General features: G+C 49.1%; 1 protein-coding gene across 2 annotated transcripts in view; it reads right to left on the minus strand.

The window, feature by feature from the left end:
- Positions 1 to 19,774, minus strand: part of LTBP3 (latent transforming growth factor beta binding protein 3) — a 105,508-nt gene that overhangs the window by 15,081 nt on the left and 70,653 nt on the right. For both annotated transcript variants that reach the window (XM_073658360.1, XM_073658359.1), the window contains exons 17-18: positions 4,496 to 4,663; positions 2,787 to 2,870 (exon numbers count right to left, since the gene is read on the minus strand). In XM_073658360.1, coding sequence (XP_073514461.1) covers positions 2,787 to 2,870; positions 4,496 to 4,663 — 252 coding nt within the window. The remainder of the gene's footprint in view (positions 1 to 2,786; positions 2,871 to 4,495; positions 4,664 to 19,774) is intronic.

Here is a 19,774-nt window from a genome sequence, read left to right on the forward strand (position 1 = left end):
CAAAGTAATGCAGGTGGCCCCCGTGAATCTAAATCGTCTTCCACCCGGTAAGACGTTCATAACTGTACCTGATCGTGAGAAGGTTCTACACTGGGTCACTCGTCCAAGCTAGCTGGCCACGCTGGTCAGAAAAAGACCCTCCAGCTTATTACCCGGCATTACTGGTGGCCTACCCTGCACAAGGATGTAATAGACTTTGTTTCAGCCTGTGTGTCCTGCACCCGCCACAAGGTTCCGAGACATCTGCCAGCCGGCCGTCTCCTTCCTCTTCCTTTACCTGCTGCCCCGTGGCAGCATATAGCTATGGACTTTATAACGGACCTCCCTGTCTCTGCCGGTTGTACGGTCATATGGGTGGTCGCTGACCGCTTTTCCAAAATGGCTCACTTTATTCCCCTGCCGGGTCTCCCGTCTGCATCAGAGTTAGCTAAAGACTTTATCCATCATGTCTTCCGTCTTCATGGTCTTCCTCTCCACATCGTATCCGACCGAGGGGTTCAGTTCACCTCTCGCTTTTGGCGAGCCATGTGTAAACTGCTGGGGGTCACCTTGAACTTTTCTTCTGCTTATCACCTACAGTCCAATGGCCAAGTAGAACGGATCAACCAAATTTTAACCAGTTTCCTCCGGCACTTTGTTAATGCTCACCATTCCGACTGGGTGGATCTTTTACCGTGGGCCGAATTTTCCTACAATAATCACGAGAGCGAATCTTCCTCCAAATCCCCGTTTTTTGTAGTCTTCGGTCAGCATCCTCGGATCCCGTTTCCTGTCTCCACCTCGGTGGACAATCCGGCTGCGGAATCTCTCGTTAACGAATTTTCCTCCATTTGGGAAAGTACCAGATCCGCACTTCTTCAGTCTTCCGAGCGGATGAAAAAACAAGCTGACAAAAGACGTGTGGATCCACCACAATTCCATCCTGGAGATAAGGTCTGGCTCTCGTCCAAATATGTCCGGCTCAAGATTCCTTCCTACAAGTTAGGGCCTCGGTTCATCGGCCCACTGGAAGTTATCAAACAAATCAACCCGGTGGCCTATAAATTGAAACTCCCGGCCAATTTGCGGATTCCTAACTCCTTCCATGTATCTCTACTCAAACCCGTGGTACTTAACTCTTTTTCCAAGTCTACAGGTACACTTCCTGCTCCGGTTTCCGCTGAAAACGAGTTTGAGATAGAGAACATTCTGGCCACCAAAAGGGTAAGAGGAAAGTCCTTTTTTCTAGTGGATTGGAAGGGGTTTGGTCCTGAGGAGAGAACATGGGAGCCCCGGGAGAACATCCATGCCCCTCTCATCCTTGATAAATTTCTCTCTGGCCTAAAAAAGGGGGGGCCTAAAGGGGGGGTACTGTAGCGTCGGCGTCCCTGCCTCCTGCTAGGCAGGGACGCCGTTCCCCTCACCTCTCCGCTCCGTGCCCGGCGGCTTCCTCCCGCTCTGCTGGCAGCACGCACTGCTTCCCGGCCTCTGTGCTTAGGGAGCGCGCGCGCTCCCCCTCTCTTAAAGGGGCCGCGCGCGCCGTCCTAAGGAGTCCCCGGCCAATGGCCGGAGGACCTCACCATATATAAGGCACCTCATCCAAAATGGAAGTGCCCGAGCAATGTTGTTGCAAAGCCTTTCAACTCTGCTTCAGCCCTCAGGTCCCGTTACCAGATACCTGCCAGTTACCTGCCAGATCTCTGCTTGATACCTTCCTGATTCCTGTCTATCTGCTTGCATTCCTGCGGTCCGACAGTCTGCCTTCCAACACCTGTCAGTCTGTCTATGGATCTGCCCGCCCGCTCACCTGGGAGCGCTCACCTGCTACCTGCCTGCTAGCCTACCTGGAGGCTCTGCCGTCACTTGCCGTGACCACCTGCCTGTCCAGAGACTCCTGCCCGCTCACCTGGGAGCGCTCACCTGCTACCTGCCTGCTAGCCTACCTGGAGGCTCTGCCGTCACCACCTGCCTGTCCAGAGACTCCTGCCCGCTCACCTGGGAGCGCTCACCTGCTACCTGCCTGCTAGCCTACCTGGAGGCTCTGCCGTCACTTGCCGTGACCACCTGCCTGTCCAGAGACTCCTGCCCGCTCACCTGGGAGCGCTCACCTGCTACCTGCCTGCTAGCCTACCTGGAGGCTCTGCCGTCACCACCTGCCTGTCCAGAGACTCCTGCCCGCTCACCTGGGAGCGCTCACCTGCTACCTGCCTGCTAGCCTACCTGGAGGCTCTGCTGTCACTTGCCGTGACCACCTGCCTATCCAGAGACTCTTGCCCGCTCACCTGGGAGCGCTCACCTGCTACCTGCCTGCTAGCCTATCTAGAGACTCTTTCCCCGCTGTCACTTGCCGTAACCACCTGCCTGTCTAGAGACTCTTATCCTGCTATCACTTGCCATGACCACCTGCCTGTCTAGAGACTCTTACCCTGCTGTCACTTGCCGTGACCATCCGCCTGTCAAGAGACTGTCCCCGTCACTTGCCGTGACCTCCTGCCCTTCTACCCAGAGACTGTCCCTGTCACTTCCCGTGACTACCTGCCCGCCTTCCCTGGGAGCCACCCGCTTCCTTACAAGGACTGCCCCTTTGTATAGTTGCTCTGAGGTTCCACCTCCCAGACCCGTTACACCCATAAACCCTATCTATAGTGGAAGCTTCTATACAACTTCCCAGTAGATGTAAAATACTTGTTCTATTTATTTGACTTATAGGTAACGCTATTATGTTCTTTATAAACTATATATGGTTATTTATTAAATTATTATGTTTATCACCTGTTTAATAGCTTTAAAGTTACATTTCATCTTACCTCGATACGTGGGAATGCCATAACTCATAATATCAAGGTCAACAATAAAGCCAATCCCGTCTGGGCAAAGTGATACAAACTCCGCTGAAGAGACATAAAACAGGTTCCATTGCAAAAAAAAAATGTTGACTGGAGTTTGAATTTCTTTGTGACACAACAACCATTTTCATCTAATTTACGGGATTTATATAACAGCAAAATACTCATGAAAGCATACAATTGTTATACGTTGACATCTCATGTATACCATAAGAGCTCAGTGTTACAACTAGGAATCATGTAGTTGTACAGTATGTGAACAAGATGAACAATGGTATCTACACAATCTAAGACAAATTTTGGGGACACCATGGAAGATTGTGATGATTCCACCCAATAGTGTGTCTTGAACGCAGTGATTGACAGCTCAGTTATCCAGTCTGGTGCAGGAGTGTGCTGAGTTGTCTGTGTTTTGATTGACAACTCAGCCGTCCAACCTGAGACTGGGAGGTGCTGAGCTTCCATCAGGTGTTCCCTCTGTTCCCAATGATTACTCATCTACTTTTTCACCTATTGTGTCCCCCCTTTTCCTCGTAGATTGTAAGCTTGCGAGCAGGGACCTCACTCCTGATGTAACTGTTTAAACTGTCTCACCTTGTATTGAATTTATTGCCTGTACATGTCCCCGCTTAATTGTAAAGTGCTGCGGAATATGTTGGCGCTATATAAATAAAAAATATTATTATTATTATACTTAACTTGGCTGGCAGTCCCAGATAGCTGTCAGTCATAGACTCAGATCAGTGTGGGTTGTTCCTCTGTGCCTTGCTATTGCTGCATGACATTGGACTTCGTTCTGACCATCCATTTGCCTAGCCCCTATGCTCTGATCAGCTATCTCCCTGGTATTCTGACCTCGGACTGTTAACTGACTGCGCCTCTGTCTTTTCCCTCTGTTTTTGACATACCCTCTCAGCACTCTTGACCTCGGACTCCTTAACTACTCTATGTCACGATTTGTCCGTGAGAAGTGACTCAGCATCACAGAGAGATTTATCAATCTAAATGCTCCCGAATTTTAGTGCAATTTGTACACAAAACATTTTTTTTCATGATTTGCAACATGTTATGAACCTTTTATTCCTCTCTCTGAATGAACCTTGGTGTGATGGCCACAGCTGATGTGGAGCCTTAGTCTTATGGTGGGGGTTCCTGCAGCAAGAAGCCCTCTTGTCACTTTTTCATGATATGTCAGATTGACATTGAAAGTTAAAGGGCTTGATTTATTTTTTGGAGGAGCATGTCGCTCTCGTTTGCTGGGGGTGGTATATTCACAATATAAAACAGCAGCATTGTAGTGCCACTGGCTCGAACTGTGCTCTCTGATTCTGCAAGTGGAGACAGTTTTGCAGCAGTAGAAAAGCACAGCTTCACGGAAACTATCTGGATTGGGAGCTGACACTGTGCACCAATAATCTGACCAATTTATCAGCTCTTGGAAAAAGCTTGCTAGCACTGTGCATATTTGGCCACCGCTGATAGACTGCAACAGGTTCCAGTAACCCAGACTATGAGCAGTAAACAATAAAATTAAAAACCTCTCCATTCTTGCGAATGGAGAGGATTTTTAATAATAAGTAAATTGCACTGTGCGATTTTACCCATTAAAGAACATGAGAATAACACTAAGAAAATGTGTTCAGAGCAAAAAGGATAGTGATAAATTATACCTGATCTGTGCACGGGACAGGGGTAAATCTCACAGTGGTCTCCCCATCCTGCACCCAAGGAACAACAGCACTGCTCTCGTGTAACATTCACAGCAAGAACACTGTCACAGAACAGAGTGTCATCCAGGCTTAAAAAGCAATCTTTGAGATCTAAGCCACGAGAAACCTCTGTAATAATGAAATTGAAAATAAATTATTACAAATTATAAATAGAAGATGACTCACGTCACATTTGTATATGTAATGTGTCACAGAACCAGTAATAAACCTAAAAAAAACATGCGATGCATTAACATTTTGTTTTCTGGAAAATGTTTCCACAAATTGCTCATTTCATTGTTCTAAATGCCTCAGCAAAATTTCTCAATCAGTTTTTAGCACCTGCACCAAAACTTAAAAAAGGGGACGTGATTAACCATTTTTGCATGAGGTACGAAATTTCTGATTCCATTTCTACCTAAAAGTTTAAAAAAAGTTGCATATTGTAGAAAGGGCGTAGCAATTAGTGATGAGCGAGCATGTTCTGTTAACCCTTTCGGCAAGCATGCTCGGTTGCTTGCCAAGTATTTGCAGCGTGTTCGAATGTTATGTTTGAGTCATTTGATGAGGCATTAAATAAATATAGAAACTTAAATAAATTATGTAAAAATCAAATCAAGGCAGCAAAGATTGAGGCAGAGAGAATCATTGCCAGAGAAAGTAAAAATAACCCCAAAATATTCTTTAACTACATAAATAGTAAAAAACTAAAAAATGATAGTGTTGGCCCCCTTAAAATTAGTCTGGGTGAAATGGTGGATGAGGATGAGGAAAAAGCCAATATGCTAAATGATTTTTTTTCAACCGTATTTACACAAGAAAATCGCATGACAGAAAACATGATTAGTGATAACAAAAATTCTCCAGTAAATGTCACTTGCTTAACCCAGCAGGAAGTACGGCGGCATCTAAAAATCACTAAAGTTGACAAATCCCCGGGCCCAGATGGGATACACCCGCGAGTACTGCAGGAATTAAGTAACGTCATAGATAGACCATTATTTTTAATCTTTAAAGATTCCATAATAACAGGGTCTGTACCATACGACTGGCGTATAGCAAATGCGATGCCAATATTCAAAAAGGGGACAAAAACTGAACTTGGAAATTATAGGCCAGTAAGCTTAACCTCTACTGTGGGTAAAATCCTGGAGGGTTTCCTAAGAGATGCTGTAATAGAGTATCTGAAGAAGAATAACCTCATGACCCAATATCAACATGGGTTTACGAGGGACCGTTCCTGTCAAACTAACCTGATCAGTTTTTATGAGGAGGCAAGTTCTGGACTGGACCAAGGAAAAGCAGTCGATGTTGTGTATATGGACTTTTCAAAAGCTTTTGATACGGTTCCACACAAAAGGTTGATACATAAAATGAGAACAATGGGGATAGGGGAAAATATATGTATGTGGGTTAAGAATTGGCTCAGTGATAGGAAACAAAGGGTGGTTATTAATGGAAAACACTCAGACTGGGTCTCAGTTAACAGTGGGGTACCACAGGGGTCAGTATTGGGCCCCCTTCTTTTTAACATATTTATTAATGACCTTGTAGGGGGCATACAGAGTAATATTTCAATATTTACAGATGACACTAAACTCTGCAGGGTAATCAATACAGAGGAGGACAATTTTATATTACAGGAGGATCTATGTAAACTAGAAGCTTGGGCTGATAAATGGCAAATGAGCTTTAATGGGGATAAATGTAAGGTAATGCACTTGGGCAGAGGAAATAAAATGTATAATTGTATAATTATATGCTTAATTGTAAAACACTGGGCAAAACTGTAACTGAAAAAGACCTGGGTGTATTGGTGGACGACAAGCTCGCGTTTGGTGGCCAGTGTCAGGCAGCTGCTGCAAAGGCAAATAAAATAATGGGATGCATTAAAAGAGGCATAGATGCTCATGAGGAGAACATAATTTTACCTCTATACAAGTCATTAGTGCGACCACACTTAGAATACTGTGTACAGTTCTGGTCTCCGGTGTATAAGAAAGACATAGCTGAACTAGAGCGGGTGCAGAGAAGAGCGACCAAGGTTATTCGAGGACTGGGGGGTCTGCAATACCAGGACAGGTTATTACACTTGGAGTTATTTGCTGTGGAAAAAAGAAGGCTTAGGGGTGATCTTATTACTATGTACAAGTATATGAGGGGACAGTACAAAGATCTGTCTACTGATCTTTTTACTCTGAGGCCAGAGACGGGGACAAGGGGGCATCTTCTACGTCTGGAGGAAAGAAGGTTTAATCATAATGACGCGCCCCTGGGCCTGTGTCGCGCTGCGTTGCGCACGCGGGAGCTTACCCGGAGCCGGATCTGTTGAGGGTTGTAGTCTCGTGGCGGTGACCCGGTCCGTGCCCAGGGAGTCAAACTGAGCGGCGATGTATCAGCGGTAGATGTTGGACGACTACGCCACCCGTTGAGTACAGCTAAGGAGCTGCTGCTGCAGGGCAGACCGCTGAGGCCGGTGGTAGGATTGTGCAGCGTGATAGTATAACCCCCAACGGGAGGGGTATGGCCTCAGGGCAGCCGACGTGGATGATGGGGGTAGCAGGAACCACTCGGAGACGGTACGGTGTAGTTCAGGGTCTTTACTGGTGACAAAGATAGACCCTCCCGGAGTACTGGCTAGCGATTGGGGCCTGGTCAGTCCTTGAGCAGATGGGATCTCCCCTGGCCAGGCGGAGTTGTAGGCCTCCCAAACTAACTGTACTCTTCTGGCTACCTTGCTAGAGGCGGGTATAAGTAGCCCACGTCCCTGAGTGTACCGTGTGGTGCTCACCCGTATGGCCGGTGACTCGGGGCCTTCTAGTAGCTTCCGCTCCACGACGGCGGTGCTGGTCCCATGCGTGTGACCGTGCCTTCGGGTTTCTTGGCCAGAGGACCTGGAATCCCCTGCCTGACGGATTCTGCTGCTGGGCAGGAGTTAGTCCCCACAGCCTCGGACTCCGGGTCCGGTAAGAAATCTTCTCAGTCAGGGCGAGCTCTGCAGCTGCCAGCCCCTGACTCCTTGTAACACTGCTCCCACAGAGCTCCTGATGTTCTGTTCCTATATTTGCTTCTTTTCTCTGTCTCTACTTCTTCTCTACTCACTAACCCTGCCTCAGCCCTAGGTTTATATAGGGGAAGTTCTTCCCCTCCTAGGACTGGGCAGGAGGTGTGGCATGCATAGGATTCCTGACCAAGAGACCTCCCACCTGCTCTCAGACATCACATTGCTGTTACTGTGGAAACCAGATCCCTGGGGTGCCACATTCCCCCCCTAGTGAAATTTAGTACTCCGGGACTAAACATATTTTAGAAAAACATAACAAGATATAACAATAACAATACAATAAAGAAACACATAAAGGTGGTTACGGCATGTCCGTAACCGGGTGCAGTCTTTGCAGAAAGCAATGTGTCCATTTCACCAAAACAGGGAGACGTAACCAGGTAGGGGTCTGTCCTGCCCCGAGTCCTTAACAGTCTTTAGTCCGTCCTGGGTTACGCTCCAACTATGTACACAGGATTCCCGGTAAATCCACCAAAGACTCCTATAAACAACTAGAAACACATAATTATACACAAGCAACAAGAAAAACAGGTAACCACAAATAAAACAATTTATACACTTCAAATCCTCCAACGTGCGGGTAACTGGCCTCTAGTGGCCCTAGTGGACCTACGGAGCTGACTGTCTGGCCCTGAACTACAGGGTGTAGGAGCTGTTAAGGGTAAACTGGGCAGCGGTCTACGGGCCCTTTGGCTCACTAGGGATATGGCAGGCTCACTGCAAGCAGAGGGTTGATCCTCCTGGTCTGCTGGTGTGGGGTCTTCTGCCTCCTGGACCGGCTGTTCTTCCAGCTCTACCTGTTGCTCCGTAGGTGCTTGGGATGCTGGTTGGAGGAAGGTGAGTACGGGTACCACAACTGCACCATTGACTTGAGTCCAAGACCGAGGGAAGTCTCCGAGCACAGTACTAACCATATCTTCCCTTTCCTCTACGGGTCGATGGTCTTCTTGTTCCTCTTCAGGGTTCCGTAGCTGTTCAGGACACTTCTTCAGGTGATCCCGGGATACAATGGCTGTGGTCTCCCCTCCGTCTTTACTGATGGTACAGACCTTCGGGTTCTCGTGGCTTGAGGGCAGTACAGTGTACGGGTCCTTCTCCCACTGGTCGTCCAACTTGTGGAGCCGTCTTTTCCTCTTCAAGACCTGCTCTCCGGGCACCAGGGGAACAGCGGGAGCATACTGGTTGTAAGTTTTCTCTTGTCTCTCCCTAGCCTGACAGAGACTTCGCTCCACGCTCTCCTGTACTTTCCGGTACTGCTGCTGCCTCTCTGTGTCCCAGTCTGCTTCTGGTGAAGTGTCCTCGGGTGTCAGGACTCCCATTTCCAGGTCAACAGGTAACTTACCAGGTCTCGCCCTCATTAGGTAAGCCGGGGTACAGTTGGTGGAACCTACCGGGATGTGGTTGTATAGGTCCACCAGATCGGGCAGCTTCTCAGGCCACAGACTGCGTTCTTCCAGGGGCAACGTTTTCAGAAGATCCATTACCACCTGGTTCATTTTCTCACAAAGTCCATTAGTTTGCGGATGATAGGGTGTCGTCCTTATCTTCCGGCAGCCATACAGATTGCAGAATTCCTGGAAGACCTCCGCTTCAAAGGCAGGTCCCTGGTCCGTCAGCACTTGGTCCGGGTACCCGTGTGGACGGCAGAAGTGCTGCTGGAAGGCTCTAGCTGCTGTTTGAGCCGTTAAGTCCTTGACGGGGACGACAACCAAGAACCGGGAGTAATGATCCACGATGGTTAACGCGTAGACGTAGCCACTTCTGCTTGGGGTCAGTTTTACATGATCCAAGGCTACCAGTTCCAACGGCTGCCGGGTGACGATGGACTGCAGGGGAGTCTTCTGGCTGGCACGGTCCTTCCTCCTCAGGTTGCACGGGCCACAGTCTCTGCACCACCTCTCGATGGTTCCCCTCATGCCTACCCAATGGAACCGCCCGCGCAGCAGGAACTCCAGCTTCTTCCATCCGAAATGCCCAGCTCCATCGTGGTATGCCTCCATCACCATGGCTGCGTCTCGTCGTGGCACCACTACTTGCCAGATTAGTTCATGCGTCCGGGAGTTAACCATCCTGCGGCACAACTTCCCCTTGTAAAGGAACAGTCTACTCTTTTCTGCCCACAGTTGCTTGGCTTCCTCCGGAGCGTCTGGGTCAAGGCGAGCCTCTGGCTGAGTCAGCATCTCCTTCACCAGCCGGACAGCAGGGTCACTGTCTTGCGTTTCCGCCCAGTTGTAGTGAGGTAAGGGGTTAAGCGTAGCGCCTTGCTTACTCCTTACCCGATGGGAATACTGGATAGTCCCATGACGGTGAAACGCGGGGAGTTCGACTTCTTCCAGTCCCTCTGGATCTTCTCCTACGTCCGGTAGGTTTGGCATCCTGGACAGGGCGTCCGCGTTGGTATTGGAGCGTCCTGCCCTGTATTTGATGGTGAACTCGTAGTTGGACAGGCGGGCCATCCATCTCTGCTCTAGGGCACCGAGTCTTGCCGTGTCCAGGTGTGTCAACGGGTTGTTATCCGTGTACACGACGAACCGGGAAGAAGCGAGGTAGTGCTTAAAGCGTTCGGTGACTGCCCACACCACTGCTAGGAACTCTAGCTTAAATGAGCTGTAATTCTCAGGGTTTCTTTCGGTGGGTCGCAGTTTTCGGCTGGCGTAAGCGATTACTCGCTCTTTCCCCTGCTGGATCTGGGACAGCACGGCTCCTAGCCCGATGTTACTTGCGTCGGTGTAGAGGATAAAGGGCTGGCTGTAATCCGGGTACGCCAGGATTTCATCCCCCGTGAGGGCCATCTTCAGCTGGCGGAAGGACTCTTCTTCCAACTTCTCCCATCTGAAGGGCGGCTTCTGGTTCTTGGCCTTCCGGGACTGGCCTATCAGGAGGTCCTGCATAGGAGCTGCCTTTTTGGTGAAACCGGGGATGAACCTGCGGTAGTAGCCTACCAACCCGAGGAACTGCCGCACTTCCTTTACACTGGAGGGACTTGGCCATTCCTTAATTGCGGTGATCTTATCAGGGTCGGGAGCCACTCCGTCAGCGCTCACCACGTGTCCCAGGTACTGCACCTTTGGTTTCAGGAGGTGACACTTGGAGGGTTTCACCTTTAGGCCGTAGCTTGCCAGAGCTTCGAACACTTCCGCCAGGTGTTTCAGGTGGTCCTCATAAGTCTTAGAATATACGATGACATCGTCCAGGTACAACAGGACCGTCTCGAAGTTTCTGTGGCCCAGACAGCACTCCATTAATCGTTGGAAGGTTCCTGGTGTGTTGCAGAGTCCGAACGGCATGCAGGTAAACTCGCTAAGTCCCATCGGGGTGGTGAATGTGGTCTTCTCCCGGTCCGCCTCTGCTACAGCAACCTGCCAGTACCCACTAGTGAGATCCAAGGTAGAGAAGAAGTTAGCAGATCTTAAAGCAGCCAAAGACTCCTCTATCCTTGGTAAGGGGTACGCATCCTTGTGTGTGATACGGTTGATTTTCCGGTAATCTACACACATCCTCATGGTGTTGTCTTTCTTTTTGACTAAGACTAGTGGAGCTGCCCAGGGGCTACAGCTATCCCTGATCACCCCAGCCTCCTTCATGTCTCTAAGCATCCCCTTGGCGTGTTGGTAGTGTGCAGGGGGTACGGGTCGATACCTCTCTTTTATGGGAGGATGGTCTCCCGTGGGGATGTGGTGTTCTACCTGTTATGTTCTGCTACCAGAGCTAAGGAAAGAGAGGAGATCTGTCCCTACGATAGAACTCAGCTGAATCCCTACGATGTAACAGGGAACCTGATCCTGCGATCAGACCTGCTAAAGTCCTAAGCTAGTCTGTACGAAGACCTATAGATGTGGGGGAGGAATCCCTACAAGTACTAAGGACTGGGAGGAATATGGGACACCTCCTAACAGAAATAGTAGCAGACAGACGAACAAACAAAATATATAGAACATAGAGGTCCGTAGACCAAGCAAACTAACAGAGTTAGATACAGAGCACAGGCTAGCTAGAAAGTAGATATACAATGAAGTCCAGCAAAGCCAGAAGGGCGGAGCAGGATTAAATAGGCCAACAAGGTCATGTGACCAGCAAAGGAAAAAAAACCTAACAGCAAGGTTCTAACAGTACCCCCCCTTCTAAGAGGATCCTCCGGATCCCCTAGGACCAGGCTTATCAGGAAATCTCCTGTGAAACGCTCTGATAAGTCTGGACGCGGAAACATCATCTGACCTCACCCAAGAGTTATCCTCGGGTCCGAAACCTTTCCAGGCCACAAGATACTGCAAACTACCTCTATACCGTCTAGAGTCAAGGATGCGAGAAATTTCATATTCCCCGTCCTCCACCACCGGAGGAACAGAGGCAGAGGCGTCACCATCCGACACAACAGCTTTTTTTAACAGAGAGACATGAAAGACCGGATTAATTCTCCAGGAGGTAGGAACCTCCAACCTAACAGCAGATTGGTTGACAACCTGAAGCACCTTAAAGGGCCCTACAAACTTGGGACCCAATTTCTTAGAAGGAATCCTCAACCGCAGATTCCTAGAGGACAACCAAACCATGTCACCAACAGCGAACAAAACCTCCTGTCGTTTCCTATCAAAGTAGTCTTTAGATTTTCTGTTGGCCTCCTGAAGATTACCACGCACATCCGTCCAAACTCTTTCCAAATCACCGGAAAAATTCTCCTCCTCAGGCACGGCAGATCCCAACTTGGAGAACGACCCAAACGACGGATGTCTCCCAGAACAACAAAAAAAAGGCGAACAACCAGCAGAAGAAGATGTATGATTGTTCAGAGCAAATTCGGCAAGTGGCAGAAACTCAGACCACCCCTCTTGATTGTCTGCCACAAAACAATGCAAGAACTGCTCAACATCCTGGTTTTTCCTTTCTGTCTGGCCATTAGATTCAGGATGATATCCGGACGAAAACGACAAATGAATTCCCAACCTGTCACAAAAGGCACGCCAAAAACGAGCCACGAACTGAGGACCCCTATCAGAAACAATGTCAGTAGGAACGCCATGAAGTCTGACAATTTCCTTGACAAAGGCCTTAGCGAGAGTTTTAGCGCAGGGCAGTTTGATGAAGGGAACCAAGTGACACATCTTACTAAAACGGTCCACGACCACCCAGATGACAGTAAAACCCTCAGAGGGGGGAAGGTCAGTTATAAAGTCCATAGCCAAATGTGTCCAAGGAGCACTGGGGACCTCCAAAGGACAAAGCAACCCCGCAGCAGGAGTATGTGAGGACTTAGATCTAGCACATACAGTACATTGGCGTACCCACTTAATGACTTCCTTCTGCCATCCAGGCCACCAAAAACTGCGACCCACCAGTCTCTTGGTCTCAGAGATTCCGGGATGACCTGCCAACCGAGATTCGTGACACTCAAACAAATCTCTCCTAAAGGTCCCAGGCACAAACAACCTCCCATGAGGAGTGTTAGATGGGGCATTCTCCTGAGCTTTAAGAATCTCATCTTCCAAAACGGAGTCTAAAGCAGCTATCACAACACCTTCTTGTAAAATGTTTTCCTCTTTCTCAGCACCGACTATGGGAGAAAAACTGCGAGACAAGGCATCCGCCTTAACATTCTTAGTACCAGGGATGTAAGTAACGGAGAAATTAAACCGCGAGAAAAACAGTGCCCACCTAGCCTGACGGGCATTCAGGCGCTTGGCAGCGTCAAGATATATCAGATTTTTATGATCCGTAAGAACCTGAACGGGAAATTCCGCACCTTCCAAGAAGTGGCGCCAGTGTTCAAATGCGAGTTTAATAGCCAATAATTCCCGATTACCAATATCGTAATTCAATTCAGTCTCCGAAAATTTTTTTGAAAAAAAGGCACAGGGATGTAATCCATCCCCGTTATCCTGAGACAATACTGCGCCAACCCCCACAGAGGAAGCATCAACCTCAACCAAAAACGGCCTAGTAACATCAGGCTGCATAAGGATGGGAGCAGAGGTGAACCTCTCCTTGAGATACACAAAAGCTTCAATGGCCTCAGAAGACCACTGAACCGCATCAGCACCTTTCCTGGTGAGATCAGTCAGAGGTTTGACAATACTAGAAAAATTTTTTATGAATTTTCTATAGTAATTGGCGAAACCCAAAAACCTCTGTATCGATTTCAAACCAATAGGCCTAGGCCATTCCTGCACAGCCTGAACCTTAACCGGATCCATCTCAAAACCTTTGCTGGAGATAATGTAGCCCAAAAAACTAATTCTCTGTACAGCGAACTCACATTTCTCCAGCTTAGCAAAAAGCGAATTGTCCATTAATAACTGTAATACCTCACGCACGCTCCGCCAATGAGACTCCAGATCTGGCGAATAAATCAAAATGTCATCCAAATACACAACCACATTTTTACCGATCAAAGGTCTAAGGATGTCATTAATCAGATTCTGAAAAAATGCAGGAGCATTAGTAAGACCAAAAGGCATAACCAGATTCTCAAAATGACCCACAGGAGTGTTAAAAGCAGTCTTCCATTCATCACCCTCCTTCATGCGCAACAGATTGTATGCCCCCTTAAGGTCAATTTTAGAGAACCACTTGGCCCCCAATAACTGGTTAAACAGATCAGGAATCAATGGCAGTGGGTAAGGATTGCGTACCGTAATTTTGTTAATCTCACGAAAATCCAGACAAGGACGTAAACCGCCGTCCTTTTTTTTTACAAAAAAAAATCCAACCGCCACAGGAGACTTAGAGGGCCTAATGTGACCGGCGGCCAAACTTGTCTGTATGTATTCCTCCAAAGCCTTCCTCTCAGGAATAGTAAGGTTAAATAAACGACTTTTAGGAAGAGTCGCTCCAGGGACAAATTCAATAGAACAATCATAGTCTCTATGGGGAGGCAAAACCTGCGATTCCTTCTCAGAAAAAACTCTCCAAAAATCCTGAATAGGAACAGGCAATTCTCCCCTATCCAAAGCTGCAATACGCCCGTTACAACACTTGTCATAACATTTATGGCTCCAGGATTTAATTTCACTGGTAGACCAATCCAGTACAGGATTGTGACATTTTAACCAGGACAATCCCAATATTACTTGAGAAGGCAAGTTATTCAACACTACCAAATCCAATTTCTCATGGTGAACACCATTAATAGTGAGAGGAAATTCACAGACCTTGAGAGTAATATGCTTCAAAGGGGAGCCATCCACAGAAACCACAGCAATGGGGGATGATAAAGGTTCAGGTTTTAAATTGAGTTTTTCCACGAATCCCCCATCAATTACATTCAGTGTAGACCCGCAATCAACAAACACCCGAAATTCCATTAATTTTTCCTGAGCAATCGTGGAAGCAGCTAAAAATACACCCTTGGAATTTAAACAGGCAATACGGGCATGACTGACCATTTTTTTTTCTTTCTTCATACGAAGCTCACAGCCTTTAATCAAATGACCAGATTTTCCGCAATAGAAACACAAGCCTTTCGAAAAACGACGGTCTTTTTCTTGAGAGCGAGGTGCCACCGATCCAATCTCCATCGGTTCACCACTGTTAGTACACACATTCTCATAACCAGAAACTGACATAGCAGAGGATTTGCTCTCATTAACCCTTGCACGCAGTCTTCTATCCACCCGTATAGCTAATTGCATAGCCTGTTGCAAATCCTCAGGTGTAGGATAAGCAATTAGCAGGTCTTTAACCCTTTCACTGAGCCCAGCAAGAAATAGACTTTTCAGAGCAGAATCGTTCCACCCTGTTTGAGTGGACCAACGACGAAAATGTGTACAATATTTTTCGACATTACCTGATCCTTGTTTTAAACGTCTCAACTCAGTCTCAGCTGATGCGACACGGTCAGGATCATCATATAATAGTCCTAAAGCAGAAAAAAAACTATCCACTGATCTGAAGCATGTATCACTAGGTTGCAAAGAAAAGGCCCACTCCTGAGGCTCTTTGCGCAAAAGTGACATTATGAACCCTACGCGCTGGGATTCATCCCCAGAGGACTTGGGTCTCAAACGAAAATACAATAAGCAAGCATTTTTAAATGAAAAAAATTCTCGATGTTCACCAAAAAATAAATCCGGCAAACATACCTTAGGCTCCAAGAAATGTGCTCCAGAACAGTTACTCACGTGCTGACGGAGCTCGGCCACTTCCAGAGAGAGTCCCTGCAGGCGATGAGCCAAATCCTGAACCGACACCATGATGGAACAGAAAAATCTTTCCTTAGAGAATTTGCTGGCTGGACTTACTGTTATGTTCTGCTACCAGAGCTAAGGAAAGAGAGGAGATCTGTCCCTACGATAGAACTCAGCTGAATCCCTACGATGTAACAGGGAACCTGATCCTGCGATCAGACCTGCTAAAGTCCTAAGCTAGTCTGTACGAAGACCTATAGATGTGGGGGAGGAATCCCTACAAGTACTAAGGACTGGGAGGAATATGGGACACCTCCTAACAGAAATAGTAGCAGACAGACGAACAAACAAAATATAAAGAACATAGAGGTCAGTAAACCAAGCAAACTAACAGAGCAAGACACAGAGCACAGGCTAGCTAGAAAGTAGATATACAATGAAGTCCAGCAAAGCCAGAAGGGCGGAGCAGGATTAAATAGGCCAACAAGGTCATGTGACCAGCAAAGGAAAAAAAACCTAACAGCAAGGTTCTAACACTACCCCCTTGACTCGCCCGAAGTCTAACGGGTGTTTACTAAACACTCTCTCGTACTCTTGAACCACCCGATAGACTCCCTGTTTCTGGTGTGAGGGAGTGGAGTCAGTACCCAAATGTAGTTGCTGACACCAGTCCTCCATTGTTTTCTTAGAGCCGTTACCTTCCTCCGGGTGAGATGGAGGCAAGGGTTCCACAGATTGTATAGCATTTTGGTTAATGGTATATAATTTGGCTAGCGTGGCATACCGGGGCAGGTACACTTCCCTCTTCCCGATATTGATTATGCGAACGGGCACCCTCCCATGGCGTACATTAACCACCCCCCGTGCTGTCAAGATGGTGGGCCTACTGTCTGAGTAAACTGGTTCTACCATTGCCTGGTAATCTCTACCTCTCAGACCAATAGCTGCCCGGCACCAAATCATCATTTCACTTTTTGGGGGCATGGCAATAGGGAAAGGGTCACACATTCTCACGCTACCAATCTCACCGCCGGAGAGTTCCACCTGTTGCCGTCGCATCAGTGCCCGGATCTCTTTTTGGAGCACTCGCTGCTCGCCGGAGCTGGCGTTCTTGGCAACCTGCTGTAAAAGGAAAATCACCTCTGCAAGACAATTTTCAATTACATTAGTTCCTAGAGTTATCTTTGGGTGACTCTCGTGTTTGTCAATGTCTACAATGATCAGTCCCTGTGCTGCCAGTTCAACTCTACCAATTTTAATGGTCACCTCTTTAAATCCGATCTGTGGCACGGGCTGACCATTGCTGGCGATGATACTCAAGTCGTCGTCAGGGTAGCGGGTAATATCCGAGTCATTCCAGTACTGCTTGAAGAGCACGTACGGGATGGTGGTGACCTGTGACCCGGTGTCCAGTAGGGCACTCATAGGAATGCCATCCAGTACCACAGGCAAGACTGGACGTCCTCCCACATATTTGTCGTGCCAGTTCGATGGGCCTGATGATCTTTTTCCTAGGGGTTGGCCCTCTACCCTAGGTTGTGCCAGTTTAAAGGACAGTACCTTGCCATATGTCCGGGTTGATTACAGCGGCGGCAGATGGGTCGTCCGTCCTCGTTGTATCGGTCGCTGGGTCTTCCTCTGGCCGGTGGGGTCCTCCTTGGTCGACGCCACGGGATGTCCTCCGGTCCGGATGCCAGCTGGATCTTCCCTGGAGTAGAAACCTGTAAAGACTGCACAGTTCGGGTTAGCGCAGCAACGCTTTTAGCTAGCTCTTGGACCTGATGGTGCAGGTCTGGAGCCGGGTCATTGCTCAAAGCCTGCGCATCAGCTCCCACAGGCCCTGCCGACAAGGGCGCCGCCTCCTGGTGGTAAGTAGTAGTGGGGCGTCTGTGGGTCACAACGCCACCTGGTGCCGGTTCTCGGAGCACCCGGATGGCTCTGTCCTTGAACTGTGCAAATCCCAGATGAGGGTCCTGTAAGGCCATTGCCCGCAACTGGGTTCGGTGGGCATTGCAATATAAACCCTCTATAAATTGTTCAGTCAACAGCCTGTCCTCGTCTCCCACGCCGTCAGGGTCGGTCTGCTTAATGGCTCTCAGGGCCTCTTGTAGGTTCAGGGCATAGTCCCTTATACTCTCATGTGCCCGCTGTTTGCACCCGTAGAATCTAAGCTTGATCTCGGCTGAGGTGCGGGTATCAAAGGTGTCCCTCAGCCGGGTTAGTATCCCTGCGACAGTCCTCCCCCCAGGTGGCCAGGACTTTACCTCCCTTCGGGCTGCCCCAGTTAATTGGGCCACCAGGATGCTCACTTTTTGCTCTTCTGTGAGGGGGTACACCTGGAAGAGGCTATCCAGCTTTTCTCTAAAGTCATGCAGGGTATGTGACTCCCCTGAGTACTGGGGTAGCCAGGCCGCTCCCGGGATATAGGGCATGGTGAAAGGCATGACTGCAGCAGCGATGGCGCTGGCGGGGGTTGAGGCAGTGAAGCTCTCCTCCGTATCCGACATCCTCCTCCCCCCTAGTGGACCGTGGCCTACCTTGCGATGATCCTCTTCCGTAGGCCGCGGCTCCGCAGTAGATCGTCAGGGTTGAGGACCTTCCGTCGCGCTCCCGTGACGTCGGCGTCTGCTGGGCTCCTTCCAGGACCTTACGCGACGTCCGGACGTGAGGCGGGGCTTCAGTTCTCGCGCGCTTTCGGAGTCCACGCCCCTCTTCTTCCCGCGCGACGTCTTCAAGATGGCGTCCAACGGCGGGAAAACTCCACGGAAGGCGGGAAGAAGGCTGAAAATGGTGCCGGATGGCGGGAATCTTCACCACAGGTAAGTTTGAACAGTCTCTTTCAGGCACGCAGTACCCGGTGGTTGCGGGCACGAAATCCTGCCGACTACGCCAAAGTTGACGCGCCCCTGGGCCTGTGTCGCGCTGCGTTGCGCACGCGGGAGCTTACCCGGAGCCGGATCTGTTGAGGGTTGTAGTCTCGTGGCGGTGACCCGGTCCGTGCCCAGGGAGTCAAACTGAGCGGCGATGTATCAGCGGTAGATGTTGGACGACTACGCCACCCGTTGAGTACAGCTAAGGAGCTGCTGCTGCAGGGCAGACCGCTGAGGCCGGTGGTAGGATTGTGCAGCGTGATAGTATAACCCCCAACGGGAGGGGTATGGCCTCAGGGCAGCCGACGTGGATGATGGGGGTAGCAGGAACCACTCGGAGACGGTACGGTGTAGTTCAGGGTCTTTACTGGTGACAAAGATAGACCCTCCCGGAGTACTGGCTAGCGATTGGGGCCTGGTCAGTCCTTGAGCAGATGGGATCTCCCCTGGCCAGGCGGAGTTGTAGGCCTCCCAAACTAACTGTACTCTTCTGGCTACCTTGCTAGAGGCGGGTATAAGTAGCCCACGTCCCTGAGTGTACCGTGTGGTGCTCACCCGTATGGCCGGTGACTCGGGGCCTTCTAGTAGCTTCCGCTCCACGACGGCGGTGCTGGTCCCATGCGTGTGACCGTGCCTTCGGGTTTCTTGGCCAGAGGACCTGGAATCCCCTGCCTGACGGATTCTGCTGCTGGGTAGGAGTTAGTCCCCACAGCCTCGGACTCCGGGTCCGGTAAGAAATCTTCTCAGTCAGGGCGAGCTCTGCAGCTGCCAGCCCCTGACTCCTTGTAACACTGCTCCCACAGAGCTCCTGATGTTCTGTTCCTATATTTGCTTCTTTTCTCTGTCTCTACTTCTTCTCTACTCACTAACCCTGCCTCAGCCCTAGGTTTATATAGGGGAAGTTCTTCCCCTCCCAGGACTGGGCAGGAGGTGTGTCATGCATAGGATTCCTGACCAAGAGACCTCCCACCTGCTCTCAGACATCACATTGCTGTTACTGTGGAAACCAGATCCCTGGGGTGCCACAATAATCACAGACGGGGATTCTTTACTGTAAGAGCAGTGAGACTATGGAACTCTCTGCCGCATGATGTTGTAATGAGTGATTCACTGTTAAAATTTAAGAAGGGCATGGATGCCTTTCTTGAAAAGTATAATATTACAGGTTATAAATACTAGATTCCTT

This window comes from Phyllobates terribilis, unplaced genomic scaffold (genome assembly GCF_046119375.1).
Source record: "Phyllobates terribilis strain yellow unplaced genomic scaffold, ASM4611937v1 Scaffold_13__5_contigs__length_258822181, whole genome shotgun sequence".
Lineage (NCBI taxonomy): Eukaryota > Metazoa > Chordata > Amphibia > Anura > Dendrobatidae > Phyllobates > Phyllobates terribilis.